The following is a 26,307-nucleotide window of genomic DNA, read 5'->3' as shown; positions in this document are numbered from 1 at the left end:
GATTACACATTAAAAATAGTTTACTATGATTTTTTCTAAGATGACACAGAATAATAATAAAATTACTCGTTCTGTTACATCCTGCTTATAATAAGCAAAATATTAATAGTTTAAGTAAGTAAGTAAAATCACTTTGTGAGCCCTAGCTTGCTTAGGACTTTACAGACTGATCACCTGATTGTCCGAAAGTGAGATGATCCGTGCTTCGGAAGGCACGTTAAGCCGTTGGTCCCGGTTACTACTTACTGATGTAAGGAAGTAATCGTTACATGAGTGACGTCAGGGGTCTTTGGCGGTTCAATAATAACCCTGACACCAGAGTTGATGAGATTGGTAATTCACCTCACAACCCACACGATAGACGACCAGTAAGTATATTAAGAAATGTGTACGCATCATAAATAACTTTGTTAAAATGATTTTAATTTTAATATTTTATCTCATTATTACATGGGTAACAGAACACTCCTGTAATAATTTATATTATTGTCCTTTGTCACACAAATACCTATATAAATATTAAAAGCCATATTTTATGAACTAATTTAAGGGAGGCTCCTTTGCAACTGTTGCTATGCACCAGTAATAAAATATCTACTTACTCACTTGTAAATTTGTAACTTTGCATTGCCAATGCATTTGTGTTTCAAAACTTTTTAGGATAGTTGGGTAATATATTTAGAATCAAACATATACCAACAAATGTACAACAGATTCGAGTGTGAAATTGCAAGTAAGTGGTCCGATTACAAAGTGCTGGTTAGTAGGTACGATCGGAGTTGTTTTTCGTTTTCCGTGGCGGAAGTGTGCCGATAATGTGAACCTCTCCTTTTCACCAGGTTGTTGACTATACGACGTCCGCTGGTGCGGTGGCTGCTCGGCGCCCGCGCAACTTAATCCGCAAACTCCGCAATATTCCGCATTCGCTCGCGAACGCCTCTACGTGTACCAACTGTTTCTAATCAGTCCAACCGATATGACCGTGCTATAAAGTGACCACACTGTAATTAAAAAATATTGTGATAGACTTATTTATAAAACAATTGTTGAGTAATAAAAATGGCAGTGATTATATTAAAATTTTTGGGTGAGTATTTAGTATTTATGTACAATACGGGCAAATATTACACTTAATATTGAATCAATTCAAATAATTAAAGAGGAACCTACTTACTATTTTTAAATAAGTAATTTTTAATTTAATTAATCAATTTTTCTAGGCGGGTTATCTACTTACCTACGTTTAAACGCATCTGTTTTTACGAAAACAAGAAACTCCAGAAACATTTTATTTCGTTTATTGTTCGTGTAAATTTAAGGGCTCTACTTTTAATTATAATTTTGAGCATATCAAGCCTTTAAATTACGGAGGCGCCATTTCAGTATTTTAGAAAAAGTAGATACCTAGGTACCCACCTATAAAGATTAGTAAGTCCGGGTTTAGTACCTAGGATATGGTAGTGTTAAGTAAGTGTACCTAAGTAAGTATACAAAATTGATGCAAATGTGATCATAATGTTTTACGTTTTCTGTGTCAGGTAGGCATATAATCAATTTGTCGTTACACTCAACAGCACGTAGAAAATTATTTTAATGAGTCGTGATTTACAGGAACGAAAATTCCTTTCCTGGCGACGTAATATTATAATGCCAGTGCTTAGTTTAAAACGTTATGGGTAACATTGCACATCGTAATGGTGTACTGCGTAGAGTCTAGGGATTCCTCTAGAACGTCGGCTTTCACTTTATTTCTCGGCTGGTGCTGAATGCACAGAATATTCCAGAATACAAGTTCAAGCTTAACAGGTTGCGTAAAATTAGTACCAACCCTACCACTATACAAATGCCATTGGAGCTTATAGGTAAGTAGACTATTTATAACTGGCGGTATCTCCTTGCATAGATTAAAATACTTAATAGTCATAAATTATAGGAAAAAAAGTGGATACCTTTTGCAAAATAACAAGTTGTACGGGACATGGTATTAAGTAACATCATCAAATCACTAATTTAAGAGCCACGCTCTTGTCGGTGTAGTATTCTCCATTCTTGTCGTCTTGTTGTCTATCAAAGACCAATTCCTTCACCTCCTTATAAGACACGACGTTCGCCTTCTCTTTAATTAAGTCACATAAGAAACATTATTCTAGTCCTCTTTATTTGCTTCAAAAGCTTAAACATTTTACATTTTAAATTACTAAGTTACAACGCGCGCCATTTATGCTATAAGTAGGTTCTATTAATAATTCCCACTTAGTTAAGTATGCCCTATTAGAACAATAGGTCTTCTTTACTATTACTATTGTCATTAAAATATAGGTAATACATAGAATCGGTAATGGTTTCGTAATAGCTGTCAAGTTACCTATAGGATCAAGTAACATAATTATTATTATACATCAATTTGTAGGAGTAAGAGTTAGTGGTATATAACCTCGACTATTACAAAACATTAATGGTATAAATCTTCTAAATACTTACTAGGATATTTTTTATTCTAATACAATAAGGTATTCTTAACATACGAGTAAACCTACTTCAATCTAATCAGTTTGAGAAAGCTCAGACTAAAATACTTAAAACGATTAAATATAAATCCAAAAACTATATATGAAGAGTACTTATTCAAAGAAACTCGTTAAAATTGCCGGTTTCGATTTTATTTACAAATTTCGTTTAAAACGAGGTCACGTGTATGTTTGCTTGGTGAATCAAGGGCTGGCTTTCTTTTTCCGATTTCTTAAAATGCAATATACTTAACTGTAAATTCATAAAATAAAATGCGGAACATGTCAAAAGAGTGATGCAACAGACAGCAATCACGGTTAACAGTACACCCTTCGGACAAGGAGCTTTATAAAAGGTATAAAGTATGAATGGTGTTTGAAGAAACCCGATTGTTTCATTAGTACGGACATAGTAATGTCAACAGTTGAATTCGTCGAGCGACGCCCGTGTTATCAAATAATGACCAATGTTGATGCTCAAAGCCTCGACCGAGTAAGAAGGAACATATCGTGAACTCGCTGACGATAAAAAATCTCGCGCGACATTCCAGTGAACGTGATTTTATTGGATTTTTATCTCGATCCGTGCACACTTGATTTGTTTTCTATTTTATTGTACTTAGTGAAAGTATGCGAGTACTTACATAGGAAGTTGTTAATTACGTTTTCCAATTTGAAATCTTGCTTAAATAAATACCAGGTTTTATTATGAGGAACGAAGCCCACGTTTTTATTAGTTGCTCGACGTCGTTGATTGGAATAAGTAAAGTCTGCGCATATCGATAGGACTTGCCTATTAATCGATCATTCATGCCATGCATAAGAAATAAATACCTAACTACTATAAACCACGCTTCGTATTGTGTTATATTTATGATTGTAACAGTCAAATTTGCTCTTCGTAAAAAGTAATGGGATAAAAAGCAAAACATAAAAGCCGAGTCTGTGTATGATGTCGAGGTTGTTTTGTAAAACACCATGACATTGAACTGGCGTGATTTGCGATTATTATCATGAATGACTTCGGAAAATCTGGCTTATACAGAGCACACGGATTTCCTTTTTGGCAACATTTTGAAAAGTTAAGTTTCTCTAGGTACTACCAAAACATACAAATCTTATCTATTTAATTTACATGCATAAACTGGAATGGTTATCTAAGGGCGAATGTTTGAAATTCTTAAGAAATACGTGGGTGCTTTGATTATGTATGTATTTCATTAACATCTGATAGGGGTTTTTACCGATAGGGAAAAAAACAGTGAAAAAATAGGAAAGTAAGTAAGTAGGTACTGCATATTTTAAAGAGCTGAAAAGTCTTTTTAGGAAGAGTGCCATTACAAATGATGTTGTAGCATGGATAACGTGATGCTAACAACCACCATTAGTTTACGAATAATTCACCTTCCGCGTGTGTGGTTTATTCCCGCAATCAACTCTCTGTGATGAGCAACTCTGACATTGAGGAAATGGGTGTGCGGCCGACCGCTCTTTGTAATTTACGCGCTTCACTGACTTTTCATGTGACATAACCTACCTGTACGTGATGTTGTGGAAAACACATCTATCTTTTTAATTATTAAGTACGACTAACGCATATTACACTCATGTATTTTAATTTTTAATTGTAATAACTATTTTTATGCTCGATTCATCGCGATAATTAAATGAATATAGACGAATCGATCTGTAATATTGTTATTAAGTTGGTAAGTCTAAGTAAATAGTTGATTAATACGAGTAGCAATTTCGCTCTAAGTACTTTGAAAGAGGTAATATGCATGAAACTCATTGGACAATCATTGGAGCTTTCATTAATGGAAACTTTTTTATCTGTCTTATATTTAAACATGCGATACATGACATTTGGTCAAAAAGCATTTGTAATCATGAGGATGTACAACTGAACAACATATAATTTTATATTTTTTTAAGGTTTATTGTGATTTATGTGATTATTTATGTAGCTAAACAGTTATTATGCCCGACGAATTGAAAATTAAGGAACCAGGCGAACATGAACGACGTTAGAGCATACTTTTAATATATTCTTCATTAGGTATACGAGATGCGATCAATGACGTAAAGTACTATTCATCTAATCGCAAGTTGCTCGTCGAAATTTCCCAAACGGATAACTGGAGAGGAATCAACACGCGCTAGAAGGAAAAACTTGGTTTTTCGCGAGGTTTTGTTGAGTTTTTTGTTCACCACCAACGTTTATCAGATGTTGACGTAGAAAAACATTGTTCGTACCAAGGTGCACCTAACGACCTTTTATTAAAATTTTGACTACTTATACCATTAGCTCTTTTAAGTTTTTAGGGTAAGTAGTGCTAAGTACTGATGTACCGGTGGTATGAATCAAAGATGTAGAGTCGCTTTAACGTGGTTATTGTTCATCTTTTTATTATAATTATAATATAAAAAGGGGAAGCTGGATAGAAAACAACACTGTGCCCGGCACATGGCGCCATCAACACTGTCAACGAACTTCTTTCAAAATCACGCATTCGTACTAACGCAGGATGATGTAAGTAGGGTCCTGTGATGATGTGACCTGTCTGTAAGGCACATCATCACATTACTGACTTGGTAGTGCGCGTCCCTAAGTTTAACAAGACGATGTTAATTAAGGTAGTAGCAGATACACCAAATATAAAGCAATACTCTTAGCCCTTGTAGTGGCTTATCGCGGTTTGATGCTTCTGGCTATGTGAAAGTTCGGTAACGGTATTTTTCTGGCCTAGGCAGGGTAAAGGAATGCCCCGGAGTATCTTCAAAATAGGTACTTATTAAAAAAAAAATAGAATCGTCATGTTTCATCAGTTCTGGGTGCTTCTGCTTATCTCTTGGATGTTTGAAGCAATATGCTTTTTTCCCGTTTTTTATTATAAATTTGCCTCAAATGGCAACCAGGACCTGCCCGCAGTCTTCTCGTCTTCTACCTAAGATACGGTAACTATAAGTGCCTAAGTATATGTATTTGTTTCTAGACATAGTCCCAGTGCGGTTCAACCTGTGGGTGATGCTGCTCACCAGTTGCTGGGTGGTCTACATGCTCCGAGTCAATATGAGTCTAAACCTTATCGCCATGGTGCCACAAGCCAACAATAATTCCACGTAAGTAACCATCTAACGGACTAAAGCGCTCGATGAAACGTAATAACCTTGATACTTGATACGTAACGAACGTACGTATATGAACGTACGCACATGAACTTACGCCTGCAAGCCCCAATGGGGTTGGCAGAGCCACCAGCAATGAGAAGTCTTGCCACCACCGAAAACGATGGAAGGTATAAAATAAAGACCTAAATCATCACTAATTTAAGAGCCGCGCTCTTGTCGGTGTAGCATTCTCCATGCTAGTTTTTTAGGGAAAAATAGGGCAGTGGTTTCCCTCTTGCCTTTGCAGTATTCTGTCTGACGCGAGTGGGATGGCGTCCAGCGAAGTCTTTTTGATAGCCGTACTACGACTCCTGATCTCCTCTTCTAATAGTACTTACAGTTACTGCTGCCCTCTGTCAGGTTTTAGGTTACAGTCCCTTTGACTTGCCCCCTCCATCCTGCATTGCCGTACCGATGGCTCCCATCTCCGCCTCTGCAATTATTAAGGTCTTCACCCTGGGCAAGGGTTCTACGTTTTACCCCGTAGGTCCCACATAAATCCATATTTTAAGTACCCAGTAGATCATATAGATTCCAAGAAACTCAAAGTACTACGTTATTTAAGCTTAGTGTAGCTCAATCCAGTGCCACACATATCCACTGGGGCGGGCGCGCCCGCCATGTTTGTTGTTCAGCAGCCTTTATGGCTAGGTGATCGTGTTTTCAGGATCGTATAGAAAATAACATAGTTTATAACGTAAAGCATGTGTTGCTTTCCACACACGTGGAAAAACCTCATGGAGTTCGTACCGATATTGATGGAAAATCCTAAATAAAACGGCACTCAATACCGATATAAGTATCCGTCTATGGATGGGTCAATGTCGAGGACAATGCAGACGACAAATAGCTGTTTGATTATAATTGCTCAGTTACTTGACGACAACGTCATAACGTTCTTGTACCTAAGTTTCCTGCGTCAAATCGGATTGTTCTTAGGTATTATACATACATACATAAACTCACGCCTATTTCCCACTGGGGTAAGCAGAGACTATGCAATTCCATTTGCTTCGAAACGGATACACTTCTCTTGCTTCCTCCACATTCATCAATCGCTTCATACATGCACTCTGGTTCACAGCTTAACATTATGATTAAACTTCGCATGTAATAACTAATGGAGTTGGGCAGTTGTAATAAAAAAAACGTACAATTCGTCAGAAGAGAAGTAGGTAAAAGTTATTCTTAGTTACCTATTTCCGTCCCATAATGATATCTACTGACAGGTGACCATCGTCATAAATAGGTACTTAGTCCATTCTATACCCTGATTGACTACCTGATTGATAAGCTTCATGGAAGATTCTAGGCGTTCCTTATCGTCTCTGACTATTGCTTGTTGCGTTCCACATGTATGTAACAAGGTATTGCTGAACACGATGTCAATTGTAATTATATAGATATCTGTTATTAAATCTCGGATGTCGGCTTGTAGTGCACAGTTTTAATTTGAAGATGTCATGCATGTCACGCGATGGTGGTTGAAATGCCGGCCGTGACCAATATGTGGCTAAATACTTAAGTAATTAAGTATTATTATATAATATTTTTTCATGGTATTTTATTATACGGTACGTATGGTCTTAAGCGGTTATCCATCACACTGGTGTTTGGCGGTGAAGAGCAATCGTGAGAAGGTGATCGGCAAGGTATTCTTCTGTCGTGTGAGTTACGAGGTGGGTTGATGAGGTTCATCAAAGCTAGTATTGACTTGTATGAAAACCGCCTAACAGTTACAGAAAACCGCGACCGCGACCGCCTTCTGTGATAACAGCCTTTAGGCACACGGTACCCAGGACACTTCATACAAAACACCTCGTTTTACTCAGACAATACACATTGCCGCTGTCGTACAGTCATGAGCAATATGATGTACCCACTTTAGGACTCTGTCGCACTAACATATTTGACATTTAGTGAGACTTACAGTTCAATTTGTCAAAAAAGTTAATGTGACATGGTACCAAAGTGTATGTACATATTAATGCTCGTGACCGTACACGTGCATCTGTGTGTGACGTCTGACGGCCCTACGATTGAAAACTAAAGTAAGACCGAGGGGGGTGAGGTAAACCTAGCTCTGTCGCTGGTGAGGAACGGAGAGTTACCCGTCTATAAGTAGTATTATTCCGTATTCTATGTTTTGCCCCATTGTTTAACTAGTGTGTCTGCAAATATGGCCGTAAAACTATTAAATAGAAAGTTCTGCATACATTTATACAGGATCCAAGATTTTCCGGCCAAGTTAATGGCATTTGCGGCCCCCTACAATAAGTCACGTCAAAAAAAGTGAAGATAATGACTAACTCCTGCTCGTCCCAGCTTAACAAAACCTGCGGTTTTGAATCCCGTTCGAGGCAGAATTTTTCGATCTTTCTTTTTCTTCTTTGTAATACTTAAGTACTTACTCATGTGTTTGTCATCAGATCGGGGTCACAGTGCGGCTCCGCGGACGACCCCGTAAGAAACGAGAGTCTGCGGCATGTGGACATTACTGACGTCAGAGAAGCGCCCCGACAGGTATTTAATAACCATACTATAAAGGGTGTTCATATAATGTGTCATAACATAAACTCACGACCATATCCCAAATGGGGTAGTCAGAGGTACAACCATCGCAAGATGAACTAAGTACCCACACCTCACCGAGCTTTCTGTTAGACCAACGTGATAGGTGGTGAGCCGTATCAACTATAATGATCGAGCTGACTGTGTTAGTGAAAACTGCAATTAAGATAAATGAATAACTCATTGGTGCAAGTCTGGTGCCCGAGTGAGAGAATTATGTTTAAGAGAAAATTAACTTAACGGATTTTTTATTAAAAAAGTAAGTATAATATACAGGGTGTTAGTGACATCGTAGCGAATACTGAAGGGGATGATTCAATTTCAGACTATGATTCTGAGTTGATACCAAGTGGAATTTTCCATCCTAAAGATATGGAACAGAAAATAATTTAAAAAAGAACACTAAAATCTTCATGAATTTTCCGTCAGGAAAATCCATTTGATATCAACTCAGAATCATGGTCTGAATCATCTCCCTCAGTATTCGTTACGATGTCACTAACACCCTGTACATTATACTTAAGTACTTATTTTAATAAAAGAACCCGTTAAGTTATTTTTCTCTTAAAAATAATTCTCTCACTCGGGCACCGGACTTGCACCAATGAGTTATTCATTTATCTTAAATGCAGTTTTCACTAACACAGTCAGCTCGACCATTATAGTTGATACAGCTACCACCTATCACGTGGGTCTAACAGGAAGCTCGGTGAGGTGTGGGTACTTAGTTCATCTTGCGATGGTTGTACCTCTGACTACCCCATTTGGGATATAGTCGTGAGTTTATGTTATGATCCTATGTGTAAGTTGTTAACATACGTAAATAGGTTACTTGACAACCTAGTCAAATGCGACAATTTTTGCGAGATGCCAAAACGAAAGTTTTCTTTGGAGTTTGTATGGAAATACTGCCCTGTGACTCCCTCATTCAGCGCTTATCGCTATCGACCCACTAGGGTCGATTAATTCTTTCAAATATTTTTCCTCTCAGACGACGCTCTGAGCCGAGGTTCGCGCCCAACCGGGCACCCTCAGACCTGTTGTCTTAAACGTTGTACCGGGTGAGAGCCTTCAGCGCTCCCCATTTGTCCGGCCAAGTAGTTAATGCCATCTGCGGCAAATCTACAATAAGTCACGTCAAAAAAAAAAACTGCCCTGTGACGTCATCAATAAAAGCGGTCAAACGTCGTACTCATTGTTACTTAATTCATAAATAAAATTAGAATATTAGCTGAAAAGTTAAATGAGATTCATATTTGATCATCTTAGACTGGCGTTTTTCTAGATTAGCATTTTATAATTGATCTTTGACTTAGTCAAAAACCCTATTCCAACCGGATATTTGCAAAACTGTATACTTACCCGAAACTGTAACCGTATATTTGTAATTGTATTAAGTATATTATAATGTTCACTTAACGGTAACTTAAATCTCATACCAGTACGAAGTAACTTACATAAACGCGACACCACGATAAGAATCATTCCACGATTATTGTCATTAGCAATCTTACACACCATTGTCAATTTGATAAGTTTTTAAACAAGACAGTGGTGACCTACTGTCTGTGTGTTGCACTGTCCACCAGTGGTTAGAGCGTCCGGCTCACGGTTATGGAGGTCCAGCTTCAATTGATTCGGGAATGATCAAAAATACAAATAACAAAAAAGTTTGTGAGACTGTCCCATGTTTAGTTAGGACTTAGGACATTGCAGCATACTCTAACTAAGCCGTTCGTTCTCTAGCTGCACATATCTAAAGAAGTAAGTACCTTGGAGTTGGAAGGTCAGATTAGCAGGAGCTTCTGTAAAAAATAGGCCTGGTAATGCCTTTAGGTTATAGATAAGCGGACCCCAGAATAACAACGGGCTAAACGTTAGGGAGATAATGACGATAATGAGTGGTGACCTAGTGTGGAACTTTATAGGTGCCGGGAGGTGCGTCGTTCGACTGGTCGCCGGATCAGCAGGCGATGGTGCTCGGCGCGTACTTCTGGTGCTATCCCGTGACGTCACTGCTGGGGGGCATGGCGGCGGAGCGCTGGGGGCCGCGATACGTGGTCCTCCTGTCCTCCCTGGCCAGTGCAGTGCTCACTATGCTCAGTCCGCCCGCTGCAAACCTGCACTATATCGCACTAGTCATCACAAGGTTCCTACTTGGATTCGCTGGGGTAAGCTATCTTTCATACAAATTAATTATATCTTTTTCCCTCTTTCTTTTATGGAAGTAGGTGATGTTTGTTTTGATTATATTTTTTTTTGATTTGAGAAGCGTGGGATATAAATTCCAATAAGGCGGTTATCACCATAAATAATTCCGTATTTCTCATTTTATGTTGCGTTCATATTGGTAGTTATGCTGTCTATAAAATGAACTACACTTCTCATCAAAAAAATCGAAACACCTTGCAAGTTTACGTTTTGTCAGGATTATCAGAAAAATGTGTACATTTAGGAATAAATGTTAAATGTCGTTTAATAGTGAGTAATATGAGCTTATCAAATCTTAATGTTAATGTTCTAAATTTAAATGAATTTTTCATAGGTTTCGTATTTTGTTAAATGAGTCATTTTTATTCCGTATGGAGTATAAAGGAAATGGATAAAACAACACACGTAAATGAAAAAAAAAGCTAAAAAACGTTTATTTAATAACTTGTATTCCCTCCCCGAGCTCTAATTACTGCTTCCATACGGTTCTTCATCGATCGGATGAGAGTCACGATCACATGCTGTGGTATATTGTCCCATTCCTCTTGGATTGCATCTTGCAGCTGGCTAAGTGTTTCTGGGGCAGGATCTCTTGCTCGAATTCGTCTCTTTAATTCATCCCACAGATGTTCAATGGGATTCATGTCCGGGCTTCTTGCTGGCCATTCCATAATAGAGATATCGACTTCGTTAAGATAATCTCGTACGACGCCCGCGGTGTGAGCCCTAGCATTGTCGTGCATGAATATGAAGCCGTTGCCAATAAAATGTGCATAGGGCATCACATGAGGCTCGAGACACTCTTCGACGTACCGATGACAGTTTAGTGCAGGCAGACGTGGCCCAGACACGAAAGCAAGCTCTGTCTTACCGTCGGCGCTGATTCCTCCCCAAACCGTCCACGAACCGCCACCATAGCTGACCTTTTCTTCAATGCAGCATTGTGCATAGCGTTCTCCGTCTCTTCTGTAGACCTTGTTCCTTCCGTCGTTACCATACAGCATAACTTTACACTCATCAGAAAAGAGAACTTTGCTCCACTGTAGGTATGACCAATTTAGGTGCTCACGTGCAAAGTTAAGGCGCGCTCTTCGATGGTCTGCAGTTAATTTCGGCCCATTTGCTGGCTTATGCGGTACCAGTCCACGATCCTTCAACCTTCTTCTAATTGTAGAGTCACTTACAGCCACCCTTCGTACAACACGAAGCCGCTGCTGCAGTTGAAAAGCGTTACGGCGTCGATTTCTTAAAGAAGTTGTTACAATAAATCGATCATCTCGCTCAGAAGTGACCCGATTCCTGCCAGATCCTGATCGGCGCGTGAACAAACCAGTCTCCCGATAACGTTTATAGACTCTATGAACAGATGACAGGCTTAGATGCAGTCTTGCAGCCACAACACGCTGACTAAGGCCAGAATCCAGCAATGCCACAACTTGGGCGGCTTCTGTGGGCGAAGTATCCATACGTTTTAGAAAAAAAACCTTTTTTCAGACGTCCCAAAGTCACAGTATTGAAATAAAAAACAAAAAGTTTAAGGATAGGCGCCAATTTTTAGTTTTTAAACGCTAAATGTACTCCAACCCTAAACACACATTTGTCTCAAAACAGTGATTCATTTCGTTTATAAGATAAACAAATGAAATTCTAATTTTGAATTTAGAATTTTCGCTTATTACTGTAATGGCCAAACTGCCAGCTATACATTTATGTATTTTTTTTCATCGTATGAATTCTTTTTTGTGTTAAATTCGGACAGAAACAATGAAAACGGAAGTGTTTCGATTTTTTTGATGAGAAGTGTATTTTTACATTTCGAATAACTTGCAGGGCTTCATATATCCATCACTTCACGTGCTAGTGGCGCGTTGGGCCCCTCCAGCTGAAAAAGGAAAATTTGTGAGCGCAATGATGGGTGGAACACTGGGTACTGTTGTCACGTGGTCGCTAACAGGACCGCTCATGGAGAAATTCGGCTGGGCATCAGCCTTCTATGTGCCAGGAATCCTGACACTAGTTTGGTGTGTCTTCTGGTGGTATCTCGTCGCAGATACTCCTCAGGAACATCCAAGAATTAAAGAAGCAGAAAAGAAATACATTTTAGACGCACTTGGCGACAAGGTCCAGAAATCAAAGGTGAGACAAGACAATATTTGATTTACAAACAAATATCGCGATCATATGTCATTTTTCGTAAAGTTAATTTAACTTGTAAGTACGTGCCGAAAGACGATATTATTTTTCTTTTTCTTATACAAGCTTTTTTTGCAGGGTCTACCGCCGTTCAGAGACATAGTTACGTCATTCCCCTTCCTTGCCATGGTGATCCTGCACTACGGTAACTTGTGGGGACTATACTTTATCATGACAGTCGGGCCGAAGTTCGTCTCTACCGTGTTGGGATTTGAGTTGTCCGCTGCTGGGGTTATATCAGCGTTGCCATATCTGGCAAGAATGTTCTTAGCCACAGTATTCGGCTTCATTGGCGATTGCATAATGTCCAGGAAAATGATGTCAACTACAACGATAAGAAAATTCTTCTGTTTGTTCTCACATATTCTTCCTGGTGTTCTACTAGTGCTTCTAGTGTACGCAGGTTGTTCAACGGCGCTGTCAGTCACGCTAATAACACTGTCGATGGGCTTCAATGGTGCTGCTACTCTCACCAATCTTCAGAACCACCAAGACCTGGCACCGAACTACGCAGGAACATTATACGGCATCGCCAACTTCGTAGGAAGTACAGCTGGATTCTTTACACCAATGATTACTGCGTACTTTACTCGAAATGGGGTAAGAAACAGATACACTTTCATAAATACTTTCTTATACGTAGTTTAGATACATTGTTCTACTAAATAAGTAGTAGCTGGAGAGAGTAACACTCGTAATATCATCACGTTTTTCAATGTATTTAGCGACTTCAAACTTGGTTTTTCCGAATATTTTTTTCTAAGCCAATTAATAGAAGGATATTTTTATACCTGGCTGACGTAACTTTTTACTGCCATTAGCATAAATCGTTTACATATCTAATGAACCTTTAGTCCATTGCACTTCAGTTCTCAAAGGTTTATTTTTGTGCTTTACAGAATAGTTTCGAGCAATGGCGGCCCGTTTTCTTCGTGGGAGCGTCAGTATACATAGTTTCTGCAATATTTTTCATATGTTTTGGAACCGCCAATATCCAACCGTGGAATTTCCCTAAGGAGGATAAGGTTGAGGGCAAAGGAGACTCTGCTAAGAACGGCACCCTGAAAGATATGAGCGAAGCCCCAGCCAAGAATGGTGATGTGAAGGAAGTAAAAGAAACTACACTCAATGTCGCTTAAGATGACAAACTTTACACTAATGTTACTGTTCAATATTTATGCTTGACGGCATAACTTGTAAGAAGTATTAAGTATGAAGCTGTTTATATTTCATAGAACTATTCTCACATAAGAGAAGAGAAGAAAAGTATTGGATTCAGAGAATACATAAGTACTTATAGTTAGGGCTTTGTTTCAGTTCCATTGTGTCATCTACGTGGTTTTACAAACACTAATTAACAAGAGTATTGACGATTACTCGTGTAAACGTTATGCATTTAATTTATTTTGTATTATTTGTACTTGTACCGAACTATTTATAGATAGTAATAAATATATTTAGCAACGTAAAGAAAGTACTGGAAAATATACTATTATTCTGTTAGGACATTTGAAAATCTAAATTTATGAATACTTAGATACCGTCCAAGTTTATCATCGCTGTGATTTATTACCAAATCTAATTAGATTTAGATAATGTTATACGTAGCATGTAGCGTAAATGACATTGAAGAAGTTATACTAATGGACTGTGCCTCTGATTCAAAAACCAGCCTCTCATAAAAATAATATAGTAAATATACAGGGTCTTCTAATATTTATATTTGCACATACGTGATATTAATAGGTTTATTTTTATATATATTTTCGAATTTATTGAAATAGGTAGTATAATATAGTAAAAGTGCACAATGCGTTCATAATAGACACTCGATTGACCAATTAATATTATGAAATGTATAGAGAAGTTGCAATATTTTATGTAAGTAAATAGATACTTATGAAAGTCAATTTCAATTAGAACCTTTGCCAGAACACATGCCTCAAATATATTAGAAGTTCTCGAGCTATATAACCCTACTAGGACAGGTAGAGACATTGTGTTTTATAGTTATAGTAGAGACAGGAACAATGTGCGGTCCTACATACTTACATTACAACAACAAAATACAACAAACAAGTATTTTGGCATGGAACTTGCGTAGATACCAACACTAGAATGATATCACAAGAGAAAATATAGGCGTTATACATAACGCTAATAAGTTTCCAGAGTTAGGGCGAATTTAAGTTATTATTTTAATGTATGATTAATGTTTAATTATGATGAATCTGAAATGTAATATTGGTTACAAAAATTAAAGTATTATTATACAAATTTAAAATTGTAGCAGATTTATTTTCACCCCCTAGTGTTTAGCTAATTCATAATGGCCATGACTTATCACACCATAACATGTCAAATAATTTGGTACTTTAATAATTTTTATAATTTTGATAAAAAAGCAGTATGAAAATTAGGATTCGTGTCATCGTATGTGTTAGTGATAATATGTTGATATCATGTGTTAATTAAAAGTGGAGTTAGTAAATGGTGGTTGTTTGACAGGTGGGGATCATGATGTTCCTGGGGTATTACATAATGTACATCGTCCGGTACAATTTGAGCGTGCACATATTGGACATGACTCAGATGAAGAAAAGAGTATATCTATATAATGGAAGTGAAATTACAGCGCGTGCTACTGGCACTAGAGCAGGGGTAGGTTGTATTTTTTTGCAGATCAGCATTATATAGTACCAGGCCAAGACATCCTCAACCGCATACCGTACCAAGTTTGTATACTCTATGATGCTACTCCACTGCGGATTGGAGTTATTATGTTTAGAGAATGTCGCCAGATTTCGACTCGACTTTTGAATCATAGGAGATAATCGATATCACATGGTTTCCAGCATTGGTACCTGGCCAATTGTAATAGGCTCGCTCTCTATTACATTGGACTTAAACATAGTCGGCGAGGCGTGGGTGTGTTCTATACACCTCTGCCTACCCCCTCGGGGACACAGGCGGGATGCTATGTTATGTTGTGTAGATTTATTTTTGGTAACAAGTTAACAACACAGAATCTAACAGCTTATACATACTTTTTCAGGGTGGTGTGATAAACCTCATAAATCTGAATAGCCTCAAAATTTCAACTATATTTTGCGCGTACCACGTGGGATATGTCATATGTTTTCCTATATTCCACACCAGAGGAGATAAGTTAGTGTTTTATTTGTTTAAGTTTCATATTATTAGTTACTTGTTTCAACATCGTATAATGCAGCGAGAAATACTTTGGATAAGTGAGCTCTACCATGTTGTGTATGAGGTTCATCTGACCACCTGAAATGGTTTGGTCTATAACCTAATTGGTTAGTAGGTACCTATTCTTATTACTTACCTAATTCAAGGTGCTACGGATATACAGGAAAAATGGTTCCATAGAATCCATTAACCTACCAATTATCCAAATGGATAAAACTGGATTCTATATTAGTAGAATCCAGATTTTATATTGGATGTTAGACAAACACGTTAGTCAAGCATGTTATTTAGATCATAAGTACTTAATCCGTTCCATTTTAGAGGTCATGATGAATAAACTAATTAAGTACTTAGTACTATAATTATATTCAGTTGCCTGGTCAAATCTACAGCCCAATTCTACAAAGACGTGAAATATATTTACAATCTGCAATAGAGTCACCAACCCGCAGTGGAGCAGCGTGGTGGAGCGTCCCCCTCCGGTTGATTGAGGGGAGGCTTGTGTCTAGCAGTGGGCTGTTTATGATTTATGACGATATAATCTGAATAAGTGCTGCTGCAGCCAGCTGCGCGTACGCGCGCGCATCAGAACACGCCGGTACCGCGTGCCTGTACTCTCCTCAACTCTGTTCTTGCGTCCGCACCACATTGCGACTTGTTTGGAAGTGCGATTGTATGTTTGTTGAGTGAATGTGTAAAAGTATTTGAACCTTTGATGCCTGTTAGTACTGTCCAATAATATATAATAATATAAATATTAATGTGTAGTAGTTTTAAGTTCTTGTGATATGAATATTGTTTGTAACGCAATGGATATATATCTGTAATGTTGCAAATGTAGTGTAATATTAAATAAATAAATAAATAAATAAATAAATAAATAAATAAGTGGCTGAAATGAGCATATACGAGTACTTACCTACTTTAGCTAAACCAATTACTTACCTACTGAGTATAATTATAATATACCTGACCTTTACCAGACTTGGTCCAACATTGGTGGTAGGCATCGCTGGTTTGACATCGGGAATGTTGAACTGTCTCACGCCCGCTGCTGCATACTTCCATTTCTGGGCACTATTTGCCGTTCGGATCTTGAAGGGATTCTGTGCTGTAAGTTGACCTTTTGAGATTATAATTAAGTATACAAATAGTAAGTACCTACTTACTTATTTTTTGTTTTAATCGGACTTGTTGAATCATTAATACGTAACCTAAACTACTTAGTCAATAAATTCTGACAAGTACAAGGGATTTAGGTGAAATGAGCTTTAGTCGTTTTGCGATATTGCTATCTAGACTACCTGAGACCAATCCAAATTATCCGTATACTATGCCCAGCAGTGTTACGTAAGTACTTAAAATGCTGAATAAGACGTACTTACCTACTTAGTCTAGTCCAGACGACCTCCGTGGTCCAGTGGTTGAGAGATGGGCTCACGATCCGAAGGTCCTGGGTTCGATTCCCGGTGGGGGCATATCACAATAATTAGTTTGTGGTCCCTAGTTTGGTAAGGACATTACAGGCTGATCACCTGATTGTCCGAAAGTAAGATTAATTGGTCCGGTACTACTTACTGATGTAAGTACGTAGTCGTTACATGAGTCATGTCAGGGGCCTTTGGCGGCTCAATAGTAACCCAGATACCAGGGTTGATGAGGTTGGTACTCCACCTACGAAGAAGAGGTCTTCTTAGTAAGTAGGTACTTACTTACATTTCGTACAAAGATGGAACATTATAATTTAAAACGTTTTATAGGGAGCAATGTTACCTAGCATGGTGCAGTTACTCAGGAATTGGATGCCACCCACTGAAAGAAACCACTTCATGTGGGCATATTGTGGTAAGTAAACGATAAGTTTCTCTTCAGCCTTCGCTTCGCCTATGTTCTTTGAGACAGTAGGTACCGTGAGCCATGCAAGTCGGAGAGCGGGATGTGTATGTGCTTACAAAAAGATGGACCGAAACGCTGCCGGTGTCGTCTCTGTGTGCAGTGAGCTTAAAAATCCAAACACCCATGCCTTATCTCTATTATTCGGGGCTGGATAGGAAGTTTATTTAAATTACGAAAAGTAACAAAGTCTGTTGTTTCGCACTAAATGTACGTATATTTAACTGGTAACGTAACGGCGTGCAACGAACCTAATGTATTGTCGCATGTAAATGTCCCTTATATTGATTTGATTATACCGTAACTCCTCACTTCTCTTGATACTTTTCAATATATATACGTATTAACATCAACAGCCTCCGTGGTCTAGTGGTAAGAGCGTTAGGCTCACGATCTGGCGGTCCGGGTTCGATTCCCGAAAAAGTAAGTTGATTCCGTGCTTCGGAGGGCACGTTAAGCCGTTGGTCCCGGCTATTAGCCGTAAAAACACCTCCACCAACCGGCAGTGGAGCAGCGTGGTGGAGTATGCTCCATACCCTCTCCGGTTGATTGAGAGGAGGCCTGTGCCCAGCAGTGAGGCGTATATAGGCTGTTTATGTATATATTAACATAACATATTATTTTCCAAAAGGTATAACAATAGGAACGTTTTCGACCTTCGTATGTTGCGCAGTGATAGAATACTATTCCAAATGGCCCATAGGATTCTACGTAACTGGCGTCACGCAAATAATTTGGGCCGCTCTATGGATTTGTATTATCACTGATTATCCTGCGAAGCATCCTTTCATATCAAAAAGTGAGCTAGATTATTTGAACAAGTCTCTTTGTGCTTCGTTTACAATCAAGGTACCGTTTCAAACTTAAGTACATAATAGTGTTGTAACGAATAAGTATTTGAATTAGCATTCGCATGTTTCTGGACATTGATATTCACATTCGCAAAATTTGTACGAATTTGAACATCAGAAAAAATATCTACTTACATTAAAGTTTTTTAAATTCTTACAGTCAATAAACTCTCAAGCGCCATGGAAACAAATATTAAGATCTGTGCCATTTTGGACTCTATGCATGTTACACTTTGGTTATGCGTGGATGATTATCTCCATATGTATTCATGGTCCTATGTACTATTGTATTGTCGTGCAATACAGCATATACAGTGTAAGTTTTTGAATTTAAAACTTCAGTATCAAGTTTGGAATTAGGTTTTTTTGTCACATGGCTTCACATCATCACTAATTTAAGAGCCACGCTCTTGTTGATGTAGCATTCTTCATGCTACTTTTAAACCGTTCTTTGTAATTTACTTATGTAATTTGTGAGGTTTTCCCTTCATTGTGTGGATGGATGAAAATGATTTTGAATAAGAATAGATCCTAAATTAAATAGTTATTGAACTATTGTCTGGCTGATTGATTATATCCATGATAGAACACACAATAACGTTATAAGTACATTAATCCTGGAACGTACGAACTTAGTGTATGAACAACAAATCAATGTATACAATAGTAGGTACTCTTGAAAAGTAATGATAACTGTTTAATGTAATACCAATTGTTTCATTTCTCTGACTTGGCATAACAATCGTTAGCGTGTGTCAATAATTGAAACCGACTTTACGCTGTTTGAAGACTCTGATGAGTTGGTTACTAGCTGAAACTGAAATTCTTCCACGATGCAATAGAACAACAACGTAATAGTCTCTACATTTCTTTCCCGATTACTCTAGCCATAGAGGCGGCCAATCAGCTCCCCACACCAAACACTTCAGGACCCCGATACCGACCCGGCCGGCGTGGTCGACGACTTCCCTCAATCAGCGCTTATCGCTATCGACCCACTAGGGTCGATTAATTCTTTCAAATATTTTCCCTCTCAGACGACGCCCTGAACCGAGGTTCGTGCCCAACTGGCACCCTCAGGCATGTTGTCTTAAACGCTGTACCGGGTGAGAGCCTTCAGCGCTCCCCATTTGTTCGGCCAAGTAGTTAATGCCATCTGCGGCATATCTACAATAAGTCACGTCATAAAAAACATTCATTTCGGTTGTTTGGGAAGAAGGCTGATAAGCAGCAAAGCTGTTTATGTTTGCGTATGTTTGGTTCGTCAGGCGTCTGCACTAACAGCCTTGCCGTTCCTATTGCGTTTGATCCTGGGCACAGCACTAATGCAGCTGTTCCATCGGTTCAAGATGAACTCTTCTCCAGAAAGGATCAGGTCTGCAAGGAGATATATCGTCGTCGTATGTGAGTTTGTTAAAATAACTTTCACTTATTTTAAATGAATGTCTGGGTATTTTTCCGTGGATTTTGTAGTTTGCTTTATCCTTATATCTATTCTAAGAAGCAGCCGTTATAGACCTTCGTTATTTTATAAAAGTTTAATGTTTGTCTGTGCATATTTAGGTCAAAGAACTTACTATAGCTATATTTATTAGTTACATTATATTTCCAGCTCACGTACTGCCGGGCCTGCTGGTGGCCAGCACGTGGGTGACGCACCTGGTGCCGGGGCCCATCCTGCTGACCATGGCCGTGGCTCTCACTGCTGCCGGCATGGACCTTACACTTGAACTGTGCTATGTACGATCATTTGAATTTAGATCTAAGTGGATGACACACTCTGCGTAAGCGCGAAAAAATCTAAGTCTATGGATATACCTATCTACTTACTGATGAACCAAAATAAGTCGGTTTTTAACTAAAGTATGTAAGTAGTAGTAAATCTTATGTAGAGCTTAAGATTTATTTTTCGTTGGTTCTTCAATGGTGCCATGTACGATCTGATATAAAATATGTTATAGCATAAAAAGCCAAGGATAATAAGCATTCCTAAATAGCAGTTTCGCGTAGGCATCATAAAACGGCTGGTAAAGATTAAATTTTTAGGGTGCCATGCTTACCGTAACGGGACGGGACCCTATTATTAAGCCTACCGTGTCTGTCTGTCCTAACTTTAAAGGACTGTATCTACTGAACCGTAAAAGGATTCACAGACTGTGTGTTATTACGGCAGATTTAATGTCTTGTAAATGCGTCAGTTGAGTTTAACTTTTGTATACTGGTACGGTACCCTCTCGGTGCGAGTCGAACATACATACATAAGATCCCGCCTATTTCCCGTTGGGGTAGGCAGAGACCACAATTCCACCAACTATGAACCTAACACCATTTTCGCTTCACACTTTCGCACTTGCATTTGACCGAATATTTTGTCTTTGTCATTCTTAGTACCTACCTATCTCATGTTCTGCCTATCCTGTAAAAATAGGATAGGTACTAAGAATGCCACTACCACTAGATAGAGTCCCGCCCTTAATAGCTAAGTAGACGTCTATAATAGTAAGGAGAGCTAAGCGTTTCTATATACTGGTACTAAAAAATAACCTTACATGGTATCCTTGCATGCCTTGCACAGTAGTACATGTTATGTGTACCTAGAGGCTATCTTCGTCGCGTCGTAGTGTTGCAATAGAATAAATCGTTCTATTCTTCTATTGAGTGTTGTAAGAAGCTGTAATAAGGATAAAAGGTTGATGTAGCGTCGACAGACGAATGTACTCAAACAATGGTATATACCTAAAACGGATACTATACGTACCTGTATGTTTGTTTACGTAATTTATACGATTCGCGGTTGGAGAAGTTAAAAAATACTTACCTACCTCCATAAAGTCCTTTATAAGTGCCTTTTTTTTAAATGTCACATTTTGATGCAGTTTTCTTCAACAAAACCTTCATTTTTCCGATACAATAATGCCCGCTATTTCTTACCTGGTTTAAAACTAGATTGTCTATTGCGAGGTTTTGTTAACAAAAAAAAGTATTTTTAATGTGATTTCAGTGCAATAAAGAGTTTTTGTATAGTTTTTGTATTGTATATTTTCACCTCAATTTCAATTTCTTTCAATTAATTTCAATTTGAGTAAAAATTTACACCACAAATTTTACCTTGATTGAAAATAGCTCGTCTATGGCGAGGTTTTGTTAACAAAAATAACTTCGGAATGTGGTTTCCAAAAAGACCCTTACGTTGGTCGAGCCGGTCTACTGGAGGCACTATGATAGGTAACCTGATATACGACCATCCTCGTGGTTAATACTTACCTATTTTTTAACAATGAAGTATCACGCCTGTATCCCCGACAGGGTAGACCGAGGTGGGGTTTATAGATATCTACTTATTTCTAGAATTATGTATATTTATTTTACATTATAACAGCCTCCGTGGTCTAGTGGTTAGAGCGTTAGGCTCACGATCTGGAGGTCCGGGTTCGATTCCCGATGGGGACATTGTCGAAATCACTCTGTGAGACTATCCTTTGTTTTGTAAGGACTTTTCAGGCTTGAATCACCTGATTGTCCGAAAAAGTAAGTTAATTCCGTGCTTCGGAGGGCACGTTAAGCCGTTGGTCCCGGCTATTAGCCGTAAAAACACCTCCACCAACCCGCAGTGGAGCAGCGTGGTGGAGTATGCTCCATATCCCCTCAGGTTGATCGAGGGGAGGCCTGTGCCCAGCAGTGGGACGTATATAGGCAGTTCATGTATTTTACATTATTATAGAATAATAAAGATTGAATATTACAGGAATTGTCGCCAACGTATGCAAACTTATTGAATACAGTGATCAAGATTATAGGAAACATCCCTGGGATTGTTGTTCCACTTACCGTCGGGAACGTCACTAATCAATTTAATGTATGTGGGATTCATTTTGTTTTGGTTTCTCTTACAAATCACCACCAACCACTATTTAATGGGTTTTTTTTATGGACAGAGTGGTGGATAGGTAGAATATACTCCATACCTCTGCGGATGATGAATTTTGTCCAGCAGTGGTCCGTATATAAGCTGTCTATGTTTATATTATGGGCAAAGGGTTGATCACTTGTCAAGATTATTCTATTTTAGGGCTGCGTATCAAAAGTGGTTGTATTCAGATTACCTACTTGTGGAACTGCCCACGCTTTTGCGGATCATGTAGTTAACTCTATGTAGGTACCTATAATCTATATGTACTAGAACTAGTTGACCAGCTAGTTCCGCTCACAAGCAACAGATGGCGCCACCATTTAATAATGCAGTCTTGAAACGCGCTATTGAAGTTTACACAGCGTGAAGTATACAAGACATCTTTCAACATAACACAGTTGGATCGTCGATTCTTAGTTACAATACCAACTTGTGGCTAATGGGGTACTATGCTCTGTGCGGTACCCCAAAAACATCTCTTGGCGGCAGCACACCTTTCGTCGCCATACTGCTTTATGATGAATGGCTGGTGATAGGTTTTTGGAGTGATGATAGCTCTACACTCGATAACCATTCTCAGTACCCAATATTTTTAATGATTATTGATGACAGTGGCACGCGTCTGGAAAAAATGTCTTTACAAGAAGGGCCATTCGTTTAGCAGTGGATTTTAATCAACGGGCTTAAATGAATGATGATGATGAATATTTTTCAGGAATCTCCATACGTTTGGAAACATGTCTGGTGCTTCCACGCTTCAGTGTTATTACTAAGCGGAATGGTATTTCTAATTTGGGGAGACACACATGTACAACCGTGGAATAGCATTTATCAAAGGTAGGTTGGGACAACTGTAATGAACAATGCATTACAACCCTCTGTTGTTCATAAAAACATAACAGTAAAGGTTGGTTTAAATTGATAACCTCCTTTTTTGTGAAGTCGGTTAATAAAACCAACTGGACATTCATCATAGAAAATATTTCGCAGTGCTTCTTTTGTTTATTGTTGGAATTGCACTGTTAATTTCGCAGGCATGCATGTTTGTCCACGCATTTCTCAGAAACTACAAATCGTATTGCACTATTATTTTTTTGTTGTTGGTATAAGTATCGTCCAATTAAGAGAATAATGCTAGCTTCATCAAAATCAGCTTAGTAGTTTTAAGCCGATTTAATGTTATGGTCTATAAATCATTAGATATTATGGAACAATAACAATGAACTCGTTGATGTCTTTTGTATGAGATCATGTAATAGGTATGTATTGAAATAGTTATGTGTAGAAAAAGTCAGTTCTGTATAGAACATAGATTTTATTGGATTAAGTATCTTTCAATTAAGGGAATAGTGCAAGTTTCATCAATATCGCTTTAGTGAATTTCATGTTATGGTCAAAAACCGTTGAAATTGAAAATACGTACTTATTGCTGAAATTATTAGGAATCTTGCGTTTCATACGTTGAGAATATTAGTGATCGTTTGAGCGTAAATTAAAGAAAATTTGAAAACGGTCAAGGGTTTGTCTGACATACCTACATTTAACGAATTTTATGGCATGACATGGTTATGGACGTAAAATACTGTAATCGTGTTACCTATTCGAAACACTAAACAGAAAAAAAATACAAAGTAAGTACTTTATTAAAAAAATAACTTCAAAACAGCATAAAAAACAGCAACAGCCTCTGTGGTCTAGTGGTTAGAGTGATAGGCTCCCGATCTGGAGATCCGGGTTCGATTCCCCATGGAGACATTGTCGAAATCACTTTGTGAGACTGTCCTTTATTTGGTAAGGACATTGCAGGCTTCAATCACCTGATTGTCCTAAGAAGTAAGATGATCCGTGCTTCGGAGTGCACGTTAAGCCGTTAGTCCCGCCTATTAGCCGTTCAAAAACACCTCCACCAACGCGTAGTAGAGCAGCGTGGTGGAGTATGCTCCAAACCCCCTCCGGTTGATTGAGGGGAGGCCTGTGCCCAGCAGCAGGACGTATACATACATAACATAAATAGCCTATATACGTCCCACTGCTGGGCACAGGCCCATGTGTATGTATGTATGAATACTATGTTGGGATCTACATTTTAGATTACTGAAGTTGGCGCAAATAGAATCAAGGGGCAACTGCATGTTCCACCAACTATCATAGGTAAAATAAGCGCGGTGGAGTATTTGCAGGGTTTACAGGTAACGAAGGTTGTTGGTAGCGCCGATTTCAGACTTTAGATTCTAACATCGTATTTTACAAAATTTTATTAGACAGATTTTGAATTATTTTTTTTGTAATAGGTTACCAAGGTTATGTACTTCAATTTAATCATCTTGATTGTTATAGGCCACCCCATAGTCCTAGAGTAAAACAAAAACCTTCTATGATGTCAAACATTGATGAAGTGGATGAAGATAATCTGTAAGTTTTTTTCTTTTAAGTTTATCTAAACTAATGATTTTAGAATTTGTTTTCGATTTCATTAAGTAAGTGTCTAACTACTAGATACTTACAAGAAGACAAAAGATTCTTTTTGCGTTCATAAATATATTGATTTAGGGTGCTCGAAGAACTACACATAAAACATTATTTGTGTTTATGATTTCAGAAGCAGACAACAATCGTACCGACCTAGTATGGTTTTAAAACCATTAAAAATTTTACAACCGAAATCATCGAACACAGTTTAAGCGTCTACTTTTCAAATAATGTTATCTGTTACAATGCATCTAAATAAAATGTTTTTCAGTGACTTATACAGGTATAATTCAATGATCTATACAATAAAATACAATACAAATACACTTTATTGCACCAAAATAAAAAGAAATAATTACAAAAAGTCTCTTAACTAAGTACATGGCAAATGGCGGCCTTATCGCTTAAAGCGATTTCTTCCAGACAACCATGAGGAAAAAGAAAAAAAAATGAAAGATTGCGGGATCTATTCTATCTTGTAAAGTAAGTACGAAATGGATACTCAGATGGGGTAGATTTTATGAAATAAAAGTGGTTTAAAGCGTGTATCCGAACGTAATAATATAATGTCAAAATGACATTCACATTGCCACTTTGACAACTAAGTTTAGCACAGACTATTAAGAAGAATTTACGTATCAGACCATGGTCCTATTATCAGACTCTGACTTCCATAGATATTTTTTTGGGATATAGATGGGGTAAATTTCAATTTGACATTTAATAGTTTTTGGTAAGTCTGAGCCTTTGAGCAAAGGCAATAAGTTAATTTTGCCAATTTGATCTGATTAGTCCGCTTTACAAGGGAAGATAACTTTTCGTAGTTGGAAACTGTTTTGTTTTACGTATTTGGATTATTAAAGAAAACAATAGTTTTTTTTATTTTTAACATTTATTTTTGAATTTTATGGATGCTTTTTCTTGTATTGCTGACAGTCGCGCAACTCAAATTTCAATCCGTCGTGTGTCATTTAAAGTGTATGTTGCACCAGTTATTTATAGCAAATCTTATACGTGAATCAAAAAATCACCACGAACAAAAAGAGTTACAAGGTTAATGAGTTTCTAGGCTCAAAAACACAATGGAGCTTCTGAATATGGTCACTGTATATTCTCAATACAAAGGCGGAGGAGCAAGGCTTGACTTGACGCACTTATAACGTAGTAAAACTTTACCAACAACGCAACAACGTGTGCGCACCGAACGACGGCTATTGACATTCTAACATTCATTTTGTAACAAAGAAGGAGTTAATGTCAATGTCACTGAAGTTGAGTGCGCGAGGGGCGCGGTTGATATAGCCCCCGTTGCCTATAG

General features: G+C 38.1%; 2 protein-coding genes across 2 annotated transcripts; both read left to right on the top strand.

The window, feature by feature from the left end:
* The first annotated feature begins 837 nt into the window (after window positions 1–837).
* On the top strand, window positions 838–14,905 carry LOC126373630 (sialin-like). Its single transcript, XM_050019836.1, has 7 exons — window positions 838–1,087; window positions 5,504–5,630; window positions 8,108–8,201; window positions 10,178–10,420; window positions 12,291–12,596; window positions 12,732–13,253; window positions 13,553–14,905. Exons 1-7 carry the CDS (start codon window positions 1,060–1,062, stop codon window positions 13,790–13,792), a joined length of 1,560 nt encoding a protein of 519 aa, XP_049875793.1. The 5' UTR covers window positions 838–1,059; the 3' UTR covers window positions 13,793–14,905.
* Window positions 14,906–15,062: 157 nt separating this feature from the next.
* On the top strand, window positions 15,063–25,201 carry LOC126373724 (sialin-like). Its single transcript, XM_050019960.1, has 13 exons — window positions 15,063–15,086; window positions 15,162–15,308; window positions 15,709–15,821; window positions 16,850–16,979; window positions 17,627–17,711; window positions 18,391–18,608; window positions 18,771–18,926; window positions 19,879–20,014; window positions 20,223–20,350; window positions 22,356–22,466; window positions 23,236–23,357; window positions 24,858–24,932; window positions 25,120–25,201. The coding sequence occupies exons 1-13, from the start codon at window positions 15,063–15,065 to the stop codon at window positions 25,199–25,201; spliced, it is 1,527 nt and encodes a 508-aa protein (XP_049875917.1).
* Window positions 25,202–26,307: the final 1,106 nt, after the last annotated feature.

Source organism: Pectinophora gossypiella, chromosome 16 (assembly GCF_024362695.1).
Source record: "Pectinophora gossypiella chromosome 16, ilPecGoss1.1, whole genome shotgun sequence".
NCBI lineage: Eukaryota > Metazoa > Arthropoda > Insecta > Lepidoptera > Gelechiidae > Pectinophora > Pectinophora gossypiella.
Note: the sequence above shows the minus strand (reverse complement) of the source record. Positions and strands in the feature narration are given on the sequence as shown.

Excerpts from the sequence above, each read along its gene's own strand:
- LOC126373630 (XM_050019836.1), top strand. The coding sequence starts at position 1,060 with ATGGCAGTGATTATATTAAAATTTTTGG. Across the intron at positions 10,421-12,290 it reads TCCTACTTGGATTCGCTGGG|GGCTTCATATATCCATCACT; the intron begins GTAAGCTATCTT and ends AATAACTTGCAG. Across the intron at positions 12,597-12,731 it reads ACAAGGTCCAGAAATCAAAG|GGTCTACCGCCGTTCAGAGA; the intron begins GTGAGACAAGAC and ends CTTTTTTTGCAG.
- LOC126373724 (XM_050019960.1), top strand. The coding sequence starts at position 15,063 with ATGAAAATTAGGATTCGTGTCATC. Across the intron at positions 15,309-15,708 it reads CGCGTGCTACTGGCACTAGA|GGTGGTGTGATAAACCTCAT; the intron begins GCAGGGGTAGGT and ends ATACTTTTTCAG. Across the intron at positions 18,927-19,878 it reads TGCAATACAGCATATACAGT|GCGTCTGCACTAACAGCCTT; the intron begins GTAAGTTTTTGA and ends TTGGTTCGTCAG.